The sequence below is a fragment of the Bos indicus genome, chromosome 20, assembly GCF_029378745.1.
Source record: "Bos indicus isolate NIAB-ARS_2022 breed Sahiwal x Tharparkar chromosome 20, NIAB-ARS_B.indTharparkar_mat_pri_1.0, whole genome shotgun sequence".
Classification (NCBI taxonomy): Eukaryota; Metazoa; Chordata; class Mammalia; order Artiodactyla; family Bovidae; genus Bos; species Bos indicus.
In genome coordinates this window covers 62,576,199-62,590,364 of record NC_091779.1, presented here as the reverse complement: position 1 = coordinate 62,590,364, position 14,166 = coordinate 62,576,199, and the positions used below count along the sequence as shown (strand labels likewise).

Sequence of the window (14,166 nt, the reverse complement as noted above, 5' to 3'; positions counted from 1 at the left end):
CTTGCGTCCCCTACATTGGTAGGAGGATTCTTTGCCCCAGCAGACTTTAGAATCATTAAAATAAATCGTGATGCTTTTACAGGAAAGCTCTTTGTCCTTTTGCAGTAAACAGACTCAGATTCAGAAACTCAAATCTGTGGTCACAAGAATCAGTAGAAATTTAACTTTTTTTTTTTTTTTTTAGTAATGAGAGTGTCAAATTTTGCTGAACTTCTCTATGAATTGTATGACCAAAGTGAATTATTATTAGGATGGCTGTAACAGATAACCACCAAATGTGATGGCTTAAAACAACAAACATCTCTGTTCTCACAGTTCTGGAAGCCGAAAGTCCAAAATCAGTTTCACCAGGCTACACTCAGGATATTGCCGGGGCTTTGCTCTCAGCTGGTAAAGAATCCGCCTGCACTGTGGGAGACCTGGGTTTGATCCCTGGGTTGTTGGAAAGATCTCCTGGAGAAGGGAAAGGTTACCCACTCCAGTATTCTGTCCTGGAGAATTCCATGGACTGTATAGTCCATGGGGTCACAGAGTCGGACACGACTGAGCGCCTTTGACTTTCACTTGCTCTCTCTGGAGACTCTAGGGAGAATTCGACCCCTCCACTTGCCTTTTCCAGCTTCTGGAGCTGCATTCCTTGTGTTGTTGGGCTCCTGGGTCCTTCCTCCATCACCAGCACTGTGGCGTTCTCACATGTACCTCTGCCTCCCTCCTCTAGGAACACTTGTGATTGCATTTAGGAACCATCCAGATAGTCCTGGATGGTGTTCCCAGCTCAAAATCCTCTCTCAAATACATGAGAAACTTTGAGCAAGTATTTGCTCAAAATACATGCAAACTCCCTGTTGCCATGTAAAATAAGATCCGCAGCTTCTGGGATCAGGGCCAAGGTATCTTTGGGGCCCTCACTGCTCCTACCAGACGAGGCTGCTGGTTACCCAGTACTTTACCTCTGACAAATGCTTCTGAAAGACTCTTTAAAGGTTCTTGCCCCAAATCATGGTCTCTGGGTTTTTTTTTTAATAATTCATTTTATTTATCTGTTTTTTTCTTTTTAGTTATGCTGAGTCTTTGTTGCTGTACACTGGCTTTCCCTGGTTGTGGAGAGCGGAGGTTACTCTCTAGTTGCTGTGCTCAGGCTTCTCACTGGGGTGGCCTCTCGCTGCAGAGCACAGACGCTAGGGCGCACAGGCTTCAGTAGCTGCAGCATTTGGGCTCAGTAGTTGCGGCTCCTGGGCTGTAGAGTATGGGCTCCGTAGTTGTGGTGCATAGGCTTAGTTGCTCTGTGGCATGTGGGATCTTCCCGGACCCGGGACTGAACCCGTGTCTCCTGCATCGGCAGGCAGATTCCCATCCCTTGGGCCACCAGGGAAGTCTGTGGACTCTGGTTTTAACCATTATTCAAGCCTAAATAAAAGATACAGCTGTTTCAAAAGAGTTTATTCATATTTTACCAAACCTTCCAAGATTTTTTTTTTTTTCTTCTTGGAATGTTATATTTGGTAACACTTTAGAGGCAGCGCTTTTAAGCTTCACTTTAATTGAAAAGGCTTAATCAAGAACCTTCTGAATGTTCCATGCCACTAATTTCATTTTTAAGAACAATTTTGGAGTTGAGGAGAAAAAGCAGGCATTGTTCACGTGTCTCTGCTCACTCAGAACAGAATCTGTTAGGCAGAGATGTTGTTCAGGAGAACGTAAAGTGGTCTTTGAAAGATTTTGTAACAATTGGGGTTAAGACAAGGCAGGAGAAGAAATAGCCTATGACACAAGGACCACGATAGGAAGGAAAAACAACGAGAAACCAAGCAGGGAGCCAGGATGCGTGTGGAAGTGACTGCTGCGGAAGGCTCTAGCAGGCACTCACGGGAGGGTTCTTGTCAGACGAGGTTGTCAGGAGGCAAAGGTGGGCCAGCCTGGCTCCCAGACTCTGCTGTGACTCCGCAGCCCATTGGCTGCACCTGATTATGTCATTGAGCCCTAAAGGCTTTTGCTCAAGTGCACCTTCTGTGCATGTGACATAAATTGGCCTGGCCGCTCAAGCAGGGCTCCTCCACCCTGGCTCTGATGATGCTTTGACTATCCAGACCTTTGTCAGCAAAATGATGCTTTTTAATACACTGTCTAGGTTGGTCATAGCTTTTCTTCCAAGGAGCAAGCGTCTTTTAATTTCTTGGCTGCAGTCACCAAAAGCTCCCTGGAGGAGTGTGAGGCTGTCCTGTGTAGGCCCTTAGCAGCCTGCTGACCTGCACCCACCAGGTGCCAGTAATACCAGTCAGCCCCAGCTGTGAAAACCAACGGGGCCTCCAGGCACTGCCCGTGCCTTCTTGGGGAGGGGGCATTGCTCTAGAGGCTGCCCCAAGCCTGGGGCCTGCTCTGATGGCTGATGAGGAATAATCTGGGTGGTGGTTGTTCAGTCGCTCAGTTGTGTCTGAATCTTTGCGACCCCATGGACTGCAGGACGCTAGGCCTCCGTATCCATCACCAACTCCCAGAGCTTGCTCAAACTCATGTCTATCAAGTCAGTGATGCCATCCAACCATCTCATCCTCTGTCGCCCACTTCTCCTCCTGCCTTCAATCTTTCCCAGCATCAGGGTATTTTCCAATGAGTCAGCTCTTTGCATCAGGTGGCCAAAGTATTGGCGTTTCAGCTTCAGCATCAGTCCTTCCAATGAACACCCAGGACTGATCCCCTTTAGGATGGACTGGTTGGATCTCCTTACAGTCCAAGGGACTCTCAAGAGTCTTCTCCAGAACCACAATTCAAAAGCATCAATTCTTTGGCACTCAGCCTTCTTTATGGTCCAACCCTCTCATCCGTACATGACCATTGGAAAACCCATAGCTTTGACTATACAGACCTTTGTCAGCAAACTGATGATTCTTAATATGCTGTCTAGGTTGGTCATAGCTTTTCTTCCAAGGAGCAAGCGTCTTTTAATTTCTTGGCTGCAGTCACCATCCACAGTGATTTTGGAGCCCCCCAAAATGAAGTCTGTCACTGTTTCCATTGTTTCCCCATCTATTTGCCATGAAGTGACAGGACCAGATGCCATGATCTTAGTTTTTTGAATGTTGAGCTTTAAGCCAACTTTTTCACTCTTTTTCGCTTTCATCAAGAGGCTCTTTAGTTCTTCTTTGTTTTCTGCCATAAGGGTGGCGTCATCTGTATATCTGAGGCTATTGATATTTCTCCCTACAGTCTTGATTCCAGCTTGTGCTTCATCAAGCCCAGCATTTTTCATGATGTACTCTGCATACAAGTTAAATAAGCAGGGTGACAATAGATGAAAACCCCAATTAGGATTAACATGGTCACATGAAGCACCCTTCCCCCAGCCTGGCCCTTTAGGTCTTCGGATCTGCATTTGTCTAACTCACAGCTGCCTGCCTCTTAACTTTCCCTCAAACTATCAAGTTAACGAAATATGACTGTATTTGTCCTAAAAGCATGAAAACAAAATTGAATTTGAGGGGTGGAGAGAGAAAAAGGGTGTGAGATATAAAATTCCTTTTAGTCTGTTGAATGTCTATTTACCTACACTTTGTTACATGTTCTGAGATGTTTCTAATTATTCACATATCTAAAAATTTTTATTGGAATAGAGTTTATTTACAGTGCTTTTTTAGTTTCGAGTGTATAGAAAAGTGATTCAGTTATATATATATCCATTTTTTTTAAGATTCTTTACCCATATGTAGGTATGTGTTTGTATTAGTCGCTCTGCTGCTGCTGCTGCTAAGTCACTTCAGTCGTGTCTGACTCTGTGCGACCCCATAGACGGCAGCCCACCAGGCTCCGCCGTCCCTGGGATTCTCCAGGCAAGAACACTGGAGTGGGTTGCCATTTCCTTCTCCAATGCATGAAAGTGAAAAGTGAAAGTGAAGTCGCTCAGTCTCGACCCCATGGACTGCAGCCCACCAGGCTCCTCCATCCATGGGATTTTCCAGGCAGGAGTACTGGAGTGGGATGCCATTGCCTTCTCCGATTAGTCGCTCAGTTGTGTCCAATTCTTTGCGACCCATGGACTATATAGCCTGCTAGGTTTCTCTGTCCAAGGAATTTTCCAGGCAAGAATGCTGTTGTGGGTAGCCATTCCCTTCTCCAGAGGATCTTCCCAACCCAGGGATCGAATCCAGGTCTTCTGCATTGCAGGCAGATTCTTTATCATCTGAGCTACCTGGGAAGCACCCTTTACCCCTATAGGTTCTTAGAGAATCCTGAGTAGAGTCCCTTTGCTATACAGTAGGTCCTTGTTATATATATTTTTATGTAGTAGTGGGTGTATGTCAGTCTCCCAGTTTATCCCTTCTCTCCACATTTCCCCTTGGGTAACCACAGTTTTTCGTATCTTTTATATTATTCCCGTGACCCTGGATGGTTTGGTGTTTTATTTTCCTGGGCATATCATTTCTTTGATGGTGGGAGAGTGATGTGGGCAGCAAATGGCATTGTTTCAGGAGCCGGTCTGCACTGACACACGCCCCGGGGGAGAGTTTTGCAGAGACCCCACGTGGCACCCCTCCCCCTCCCACAAGAAACTCGATGTGCACCCCTTCCTGAGTTGTTGCCCCAAACTCTCTCCACGCCCTGCTTGTTCCCAGGATTAGCAGCCATATCCACGTCCCAGAAAGGAATAATTAAGGGGATAAAAAAGTACCAAGCAGGAAAAGTGAAGGGTAGGGAATGTCAGCACCTGACTCAGCCAATCAGGTGACTTCCCTGCTCCAGGGGGTTTCTCAGACCTGAATAGGCAGAGATGCTTGAAATCCTGCCCCTCAAAAAGCGGCAGGGCCAAGTCTGCAACTGTCCAAGTGGCATGACCTTGCACGCGACCTTGCACTTGAGTTCATATGGGGCCCTGACCTCCACCTCCTCTGGCAGCGTCTCTGGCCCTGGATGGGTGTTTGGTTGGTAAAAGCACATGTTATTGGAGACCCCCAGGCGTGCCAGCCGGGGGGTCCCTGAGTCTGGAGCTGCCGTTGTCCCTATTGTGCAGACAGGGAAACTGAGGCACAGGAGAAGGTGCAGTCCAAGAGCTGAGTGGAGAAGCCAAGAGGGGAGCCCAGGCCAGGGGCCCCAGCCCGGTCCTCCCTCGTCACGGCCTCCCTCTGGGGTCGGTGATGAAAGTGCCTGAATTTGAGGGCTGCTTGTGTGTCGATGAATCCACCTGTCAGTGCAGGAGATGTGGGTTCAATCCCTGGGTTGGGAAGATCCGCTGGAGAAGGAAGTGGCAATCCACCCCAGTATTCTTGCCTGGAGAATCCCACGGACAGAGGAGCCTGGAGGGCTACAGTTCATGTGGTTGCAAAGAGTTGGACACGACTGAGCGATTGAACAACAACAGCATGTGTCGATGAAGCTTCAGAGATGTCTGTTGTTGTTTCAGGTATTTTTCAGCTTTGTCAAGAGGAGATCCACTGCCTGTGAAGGACAGAATCGAAATGCCCATGGCCACTCAGAAAACAGACACAGGCCTGACTCAAGGACTCCTTAAAGTTTTGCATAAGCAGGTATCAGAGTCTGTGATCAGTCAGCTGAGCTTGAGATAAAGCTTCAAGACCTCCATGGTCATCTATCCACAGCCCTGTGTCCCCTGCAGGGAACCTTTGAAATTTATTCTCAAGGAGGGAATCTTGAATTCAGTGACCTTCCTCTGGTTTAAAGAACCCAAGATCACTGTTCACAATTATATAGACATACATTTTCTTTTTTTTAAGTACTTGCATTAAGATGCAAGAGGCTGTTGGACCAAAAAGAAAGGTTTGAAAATATGGAATTTCAGACATGGGGTTTGCAAGATACTTTTTGAAATATGAGTTTAAAAACTATGCTAAACATGATAAGCTGCCACCTTCTTCATCTGAAGGGGTATCTGGTTTCCAGCCCTCCTGAAAGCCCTCGAGACCCACCAGCTCACTTGCAGAGTTCGTAGAAAGTGTGTTTTATCGGAACGATCCGGCCGTATTGCCAAAACTGAGATCAGTGGTAGAGCCCTGAGTTTTAAAGTAGCTTGTCCCCATTATGTGTTCCTGACCAGGGTGCTGACTTCTACACATGGGATTCTCCCATGGCTTTCTTGCTTAAGGGAAAGCGAATAACCACAGAAAGGGAGAGGTAATCTGGGGAAAGACACGAGAAAATTGCTCAAAGCTCTTCCACACAGAATACTGCTAGCAGATCACAGAAGTCACCTATTTTTCATCAACTTGTCTTAAAATAGTAGAAGGAATACATTTATTTTCTGGGTTGAAATTTCTCCCGTTTAACTGTCAGCATGATGCAGAGTTGGATTTCATTTGGTCTGTTGAAGTTTATTTGTGTTGTGAAGTGTTACAGACAGACAGACAGACAATCAGGCTCCTCACGTCCGTGTGCTCATTTCATTAAGTCGTAACATGATGCCGTGTTCGCTTCACAGTCCTTTTTTCTCTCAAGAGGTAACTTGTTGCCAGTCTCTAGTTCCCAGTACCACCCTGCCCTCCGCTTCCCTGCTCATGCACCCCAGCTCCCACGGCACACACACAACCCAACCCCCCTCCCCTCCCCTAGTGGTGGGCTAACGGTGTAGTGAATTCAGAGTTCATCTTTGAACGGGGATAGGTACTCTATTTAAGTCTTTGCAAGCATTATGTGAGTTCTTGGGTCCTCAACTTAACATCGGTTATGTCATGCTGTGTTTTCCAAATAGTGTAGCCACAAGGAATATGTGGACTTAGCAGATCTTGAGCAGAAATGGAAAAATTTGTGCCTGCCTGTAGAAAAATTCAGAGCTCTCCTGCAGCTGGATCCTTGCGAAGACAAAATCGAGTGGATAAAATTTTTAGCACTTGGATGCAGCATGCTTGGTGGGGTACGTACCTACAAATAGCCTATTAATAATTCTGAGTGATCATGGGCCTACCATCCAAATAACTTAGGTGTTTCAGCAACTGTAAGAACACTCTCACTTTAGTAACTCTCATGACTTTAGTCATTTTGTCTTAGGCAATTTTTTTCAGATGCTTATTATATTTTAGGCTTGTAGTTACTTTAACTTACAGAAGTTAAATACTTATGAGTGCCTCAATGTAAAAGATGTTAACAGTAGATAAAATATGTAGATACTGTGAAAATGTGTTTAGTGTTTAGAAGAGAATGCATCAATGACTTTTATTAAACTATACATCATTTGACAAATTGATAGGTTTCCCTCCTGTACAAAAAGGAATAAAATTATCTTCTATTTTAGTTAAAATCTATTATTAGTAACTTAAAGCAGTTAAAATCGATTATTAGTAACTTAAAGCAGATATCTTGCTGATGTTAAGAAGTATAACCCATACGGGTTTAGGACCGAAGACACAGACATCCCTCCAGTCTGTGAACTGAGAAGGGCAGTGGGTTTGGTGGGGAAGGGCTGGAAATCTAGAGCCTGTCTTCAGCTCTAGAATTTGAGTCGCCACGTGAAACACAGGGGTCAAGTCCACTTTCAGTGTGTGAAGAAAAGCGCTGAGAAGAGAGCCAGCTCCCTTTACCGCGGAGACCAGGCGTGCAACCCCGTCCCTTGAGTCTTTGGACCCCAGAGCACATACCTGGCTACTCCTTAGTCCTTGCTTCACGGGGCACCCTCATCTTGGGTCCCCGCACAAGCCTCTTTGATTCCATTTTAACTCTTTAGAAGTACTTCGTCTGACACTACTTCACAGGACCACTGACAGCTAAGCGCCTGCAGCTAACCTTCCATCCTATCCCTGCACTGCCCTCCGCGTCAAGCCTCGGCTGCCCTGAGCTCCTGCTTCCCGTTGAGCGCATATGGACCCCCAAGAGATACTTGATTTAATTTTAGCTGGTTTTAGCTTTATGTTGTTACTAATCTTCTGGAACTTTTCTTTGATTCCAAATTCGATTTCTCTTTTTTCCTCTGCCTGGCTGTAGACGCTATGGTTCATTTGCCCCACCCCTCTGCTATGTAGTGCCTGCTCTGTGAATATCGTGCCCTTTACCACCTCTGTTCATGGCCCCAGTGAGAAACTCGGAAACCCCAGAAAAGTCAGGAGTCAGGCTGGCTGCTCCCTTTTGTGGTGTCCATGCCCACAGGTGGTGTTTCCCGTCAGCCCTGGGCTGGACAACCCAGACCCGGTTGCCACCTGTCTCTGGGCTCCGAGGCCACTGAGGAGAATCACAGCGGGGTGTCACTGAGAAGGACAAAGATGCATTTAGTTACTGGAGGAAATTTTATGTGGCTTTGTTCATCCGGAGCTCCTGGAAAGGGAGATTTTAATAACATAAAATGAATACCTAATATTTGATTTGATGGTTTATTCCTCTAAACTTGGTTTATGAGGCTTAGATTTTTATAAAGATGGGAAATCAGAATATTTCATCTTTGGGGGAATCCATCTTTGTAAGTGCTCCCTCCCAACTCAGGAGAATCAGGCGCTAGATTTCAAACCAGACCAGCTCGTGTTTTGCAAGAGGAGGCCTCTTAGCCGTGTGTGAGGCGTGACGCTAGATGGAGACATTTGTTAAGGATGGAGCTTCCCTTCCGGACTGAAGTCTGGGCAAGTGACAGGGAAGGAGCACACTCGCTTCTCTCTTCTTCCCTTAACGTGTCGCTCAGCCCGTCAGCCCGTCAGCCCGTGGGGGTCCGGCACTGGCCCCTGACTAAGCCGCCTGGGCCCTGAGTCTTTGCTGTGGGCCGTTGACTCTCTCCTATTTCTCTGCAGGGAGCCGACCCTGGGGAGGGGGTTCAGGTGCGAAAGTCCCCTGCTCCTCTGCCAGGCAGAGTTCAGAGCCTGGGGTGCCCTCTCCGTCCTGGCCTGCCCCCCCAAAAAAACCCAGGGCAGGGCTAGCTGTGTGCCACGGGGGCCGTGATGGGCCAGCCCCAAGGGGACGTGTGCTCTGTTGACCCACCGATGCCCGTGTTGGTGGGACAGCTTGGAGATGTCCCAAAAGCCTGGCGCTGTGATTTCCGGGAGATGGCTCTTCAGGCAGATTGGCACCTTAGCACTTGTCTTTATGCTTAGAAGAAGGAAACGTTCAGAAAGGAGCCAGTGAAGAACTGAAGCAGGATGAGGAGGAGGAATTCCTCATGGATCACTGCAGTCCACTTCCTCGCACGCAGGACTGCCGTGAAGCTGGAATCTGGTCACTCTGCCTCACTGTGACGCAGCAACTCTGGCTGCCCCACCTGTGGTGTCTCTTGGCTTGTGGCTTTTCAGGATCTCTTTGGAGTCTCTCTAGTTGGATGGGTTGAGTCCTCTGCAAAGACTGGAACCTTCTCTGAGATTTCCAAGCCATATGTCTCATTCCTTCCATGGATGTCTGTCGATTGCAGCTTGGTGTGGGCTTTGCTCTGAGTGCCAGGGGATCTTGACACCCCACGGGCGACATCTGGTATATCCTCTGAGCCCCAAGTGCTGCTCTGGTTCTCGAGTGCAAGCTTCAGATGTGACTGGGGGCAGGGCATGGGAGCAAGAGCATCAGGGGGCTCTGCCCCAGGAGCCTCGGCCATGGGCAGAGGGCCTGTCTCCCAAGGTGCATGGTCGCTGGGTGAGATGACCACAAGTCTGTGTTGTGACCTTCAGCTTACATTTCTGCTGTCCCATCAATGTCCTAAGAGGTGGGTCAACATTTTTCATCTGTTTTTTTTTAAGTATGGAGATCTTTTTTATAATATGAAAAAGTTGAAAGTGGACCATAAGGAAGACTGAGCACTGAAGAATTGATGCTTTCAAACTTGTGGTGTTGGAGAAGACTCTTAAGAGTCCCTTGGACAGCAAGGAGACCAAAGCAGTCCATCCTAAAGGAAATCAGTCCTGAATATTCGTTGGAAGGACTGATGCTGAAGCTGAAACTCCAATACTTGGCCATCTGATGTAAAGAACTGACTCACTGGAAAAGACTCTGATGCTGGGAAGGATTGAAGACAGGAGGAGAAGGGGGCGACAGAGAATGAGATGGTTGGATGGCATCACCGATCTGATAGACATGAGTTTGAGTAGGCTCTGGGAGATGATGGACAGGGAGGCCTGGTGTCCTGCAGTCCATGGGGTCGCAAAGAGTCGGACACGACTGAGCGACTGAACAACAAGAGCAAAACCGTTGTGGACCAAACCCACCTTCCCAGCTGCCCCGCACAGGACTGAGAAAAGTGCAGTGACGAACTACTCCCCCAACTCTGGTTCATCTTTGAAATTCCTCATTCATGGGAGTGTCCCTCCGTGTGTACAGCTGAAAATACACGTGTGTCATCTGGACGTACTGCTTATGGATGGCCGTCGTCTCCAGTGTTCTCACCAGGTGTGGGAATGTTTGGAGCCCTTGTCTGTTTTCTCTTTAATCCTCCAAGCAGCCCTCTGAGGAAAGCCCTGATCTCGGAACCCGTGGGCTGGAGGGCTGAGCGGAGCGGAGGGCAGGGGGAGGCGGCGGAGTGGGATTCGAACTCAAACCACAGGCTCCGGAGCCGCCGCTCCTGGTGGACACGGTGGGTGGAGGGACCCCTGTGATGACTCTGTAGCCCAGGCAGTGTGCCGCCCACCGGTTGGGACATGCCCCAGAGAGTGACAACTCCTTGGTCTTCCCTTCCGTACCATTTTATACCCTTAAAGTGAAAAGAAGAAAGAAAGTGAAGTTGCTCAGTCATGTCTGACTCTTTGCAACCCCATGGACTGTAGCCCACCAGGCTCCTCCATCCATGGAATTCTCCTGGTGAGACTTCTGGAGTGCTTCTCCAGGGGATCTTCCCAACCCAGGGATTGAACCCGGGTCTCCCGCGTTGCAGGCAGATGCTTTACTGTCTGAGCCACCAGGAAAGCCCTGTCCTAAGGTGATCTGCTCCCAAAAACACTGTGTGCCAGCCTGCCAACAGCATTCACCCTGGAGGCCTCAGGCCCCCGTCCCGCCCAGCTGCGGGCCGCCCATGGGCTCTGGTGTCTCTGAGCACCCGTCTGGTCCCCTCCAGGCCATGCTCTCCCCTGGTTCAGGTTCCCAGGGGGGCCTCCGGAGCCCGTCTGGAGATGCTCACCTGTGAGCCTCAGGCCACAGGCTCATGTACCAACTGCCTCCCAGCTAGGAGACAGCTGCCCCTGCCCACTGCACCCCGGCTGAGCATCCACTCTGTGGGGCCGGGGGTGGTGGGGTCAGCAGTTGCTGGGCGTGCTGGCCCCTCCGTCCCTCCAGCCCGAGGCACCGGCTTCACTCACATCCGAGAACGTGGCACTGGCCACGAGCCCCAGGCCCGCGCTGTAAATGAGGAAGCTTGTGAGGAAAGGAAGTGAAACGGGGTGGGGGGCGCTTCTTTAAAAATGAGACCTGGGGGTCAGTGCCACTGCCCGACATTGAGTCGGGTGTCCCCCCGGAGCTCTGGCCGCAGGGCGGGAGCGAGTGCCCCCACCGTGTCCTGACTGTGTTCAAAAGGTCAGGCAGAGTGTGGTCCATGTTGTTCATTCCCGGCAGCTAAAAGGGACCCAGTGGGGGTGATAAGGTGGATCGAGGTGTCGTCGGGACAGCAGCTGCAACTCGGAGACTGCAGGGACCCACGGGCCCAGCACTGCACGTGCTCGGGAGGCCAGGTCTCTTCTGTGTCTCCACTCGCATCTGAGATGAGGCTTCGGCATGCACGGGCTTCCCTGGTGGCTCAGACAGTAAAGAATCCACCTGCCAACGCAGAAGATGTTAGAGACGCAGGTTTGATCCCTGGGTCGGGAAGATCCTCTGGAGGAGGGAACTGGCAGCTCACTCCAATATCCTTGCCTGGAGAATCTCATGGACAGAGGAGCCTGGAGGGCTATGGTCCCCGGGTTCACAAAGAGTCGGACACGACTGAGCAACTGACACTTTCAGGCATGCACGCTGGGCTGGCAACACTGCAGCCGCCACCTCCTGGACCAACCACCAGCCAGAGAATAACGAGCAGCGGGTTGGTGGGGCCACTGCCCAGGAGATGGGTCCTTGTAGCTGGCAAGCAAGTAGCCTTAGGACCCACGACCCTTAGGGTGAGAGAGCTGTTGTAGGGAACAGAGTTCCCAAGCCAGGCACATTGCCTAATGAGTCCTTGTGGACATAGAAACTGCTGCGAGTCTGCGTCGGAAATGTTAGCACTGGTAATGTCATCGCATCTTTGCGGGGGAAGTGAGGCCAGCTTGTTTGGATGCATGTTTCTTTTCCCCCTAAAATACCTCTTCCTCGGAAGCGCTGGAGCAGCAGTCATGAAGAAGAGCGTCTGCTCTGGCTCCATGCCAGCTTCCTCCACCCCTCAGCTCTGCTGTAGGCCCCCAGCCCCGCCTCGATGACTGTCATCCGGTGTGTGGGCTCAAACAGCAGGATCTAACAGAGCGACTAGTCTCTGAGACATTTCAAGCAGGGAACCTGTAAAATACACAACTTTCTGTTCACCCAGTCCTCCCTTGGGATGGTCTTTCGGGGAGATGGTGCGTGCGGTGGTCCCTGCAGAAATGAATAAATGAACGCCACCATTGTTTCTAACTAGAGCATCCCCTCACCCCCAGAGCTGGGCGAACATCAGGACTGTGGGGTTGTCCGCTCACCCCCAGCATCCCGTCTCAGCGAGGGCCATCGGTTGGGGTCGGGGTGGACGGTGGTGGTTTGCAGACACCTCGAGTCCCAGCAGCTGGCGGGGGCGGGGGGCAGTGTGCACCCATGGTCCAGGCTCACCCCTGGCCGGTGTGTGTCACCCCCTGCCACCTGCTCCCCGAGCCAGCCCAGAGGTGGGATGTGCTGGTCAGGGCTGGGCTCAGGATGCCGACTGCTGGATTCCCGTCCCAGCTGGCTCACCTGGGCGAGTGACCCGGCCTCTCGGCTTCCTTGACCCCATCTTGCACGGTCACCATGAGGAGTGAGTGAGATGCCCAGTCCATCTCTCAGGGTTCCTGCTGTGTGGTGATGCCAGGCCGTTAGCACTTTCTGGGCACATTTCGGTGCCCCTGCCTTGCTCCTCCCACTGTGGAAAGCACCACTGGTTTCTCTCTGATGCTCACTGTGAGACCCTGGTCCAGCCCCTGGTGGTTGACGAAGCTGGTGTGTAGTAAGAGGACCTCAGGGAGGCCCTGTATCAGGGCCTGTTTCAGCAGCCCATCAGAGCTCAGGGGGGCTCTGGCCAGCAGCTGGCCAGAGGCCGGTCCCCCTTGTGGTCTTATAGCCTCAGGAAGTGAGTTCTGCCCACCCCCTCGGGAAGCTGGCAGTGGGTCCTCCAATAGTTGAGCCTCTGGGTGAGAACCAGACCTCTGCCACCACCCGACTGGCACCTCAGAGGAGCCGTGTGGCTGGGTGGTGGCCAGATAATGACTGTGTTTAAGGCCTGGCCCCGGCCCTCTGTGTGTCCCTGAGCTGCGGGACTCGCTTCCACATGGCTGCTGCTCTGATCCATTCGGTCTACCTGTAACCTCCCCTCCACCTGCTGCCTCGCCCCCACCTTGGGGGACTGTCCTCAGCAGCTGGCCACCCGGGTTTTCCTGGCTCTCTCTTCCTCGTGAGCATAGCCCACGTTTCATTCCCTCAGGAGCTGCCCTGGAGGGCTCTGGTCTGTCCCAGAGGCTCGCATCTGCGCTCTGTAGGCCCCACCGTCGCCGTGGCAGCCCTCCGTGTCAGCTCCCTGAGGGCAGGACAAGGGCCTCGAACACAGCAAAGACATGCCCACTGAGGCTGATTTCCTACCATCTTGCAAAACTGCTGGGGATTTAAGCCTTCAGTTCAGTCGCTCAGTCGTGTCTGACTGTTTGCGACCCCATGGACTGCAGCACGCCAGGCCTCCCTGCCCATCATCAATCCTGGAGCTTGCTCAAACTAATATCCATCGAGTCAGTGATGCCATCTAACCATCTCATACTCTGTCATCCCCTGCTCCTCCCACCTTCAATCTTTCCCAGCATGAGGGTCTTTTCCAAATGAGTCAGTTCTTCACATCAGGTGGCCACAGTATTGGAGTTTCAGCTTCGGCATCAGTCCTTCCAATGAATATTCAGGACTGATCTCCTTTAGGATGGGCTGGTTGGATTTCCTGGCAGTCCAGGGGACTTTCAAGAGTCTTCTTCCAGCACCACAGTTCAAAAGCATCAATTCTTCGGCATTCAGCTTTGTTTATAGTCCAACTCTCACATTCATACATGACTACTGGAAAAACTATAGCCATGACTAGACAGACGCGTTTGACGTGGACGTGTT

General features: G+C 50.6%; 1 protein-coding gene across 3 annotated transcripts in view; it reads left to right on the top strand.

Annotated features, from left to right (window-relative positions):
- ROPN1L (rhophilin associated tail protein 1 like) overlaps nt 1–14,166 on the top strand; it is a 28,864-nt gene that overhangs the window by 1,468 nt on the left and 13,230 nt on the right. For all 3 annotated transcript variants that reach the window (XM_070774854.1, XM_019983121.2, XM_070774853.1), the window contains exons 3-4: nt 5,393–5,516; nt 6,695–6,856. In XM_070774854.1, coding sequence (XP_070630955.1) covers nt 5,393–5,516; nt 6,695–6,856 — 286 coding nt within the window. The remainder of the gene's footprint in view (nt 1–5,392; nt 5,517–6,694; nt 6,857–14,166) is intronic.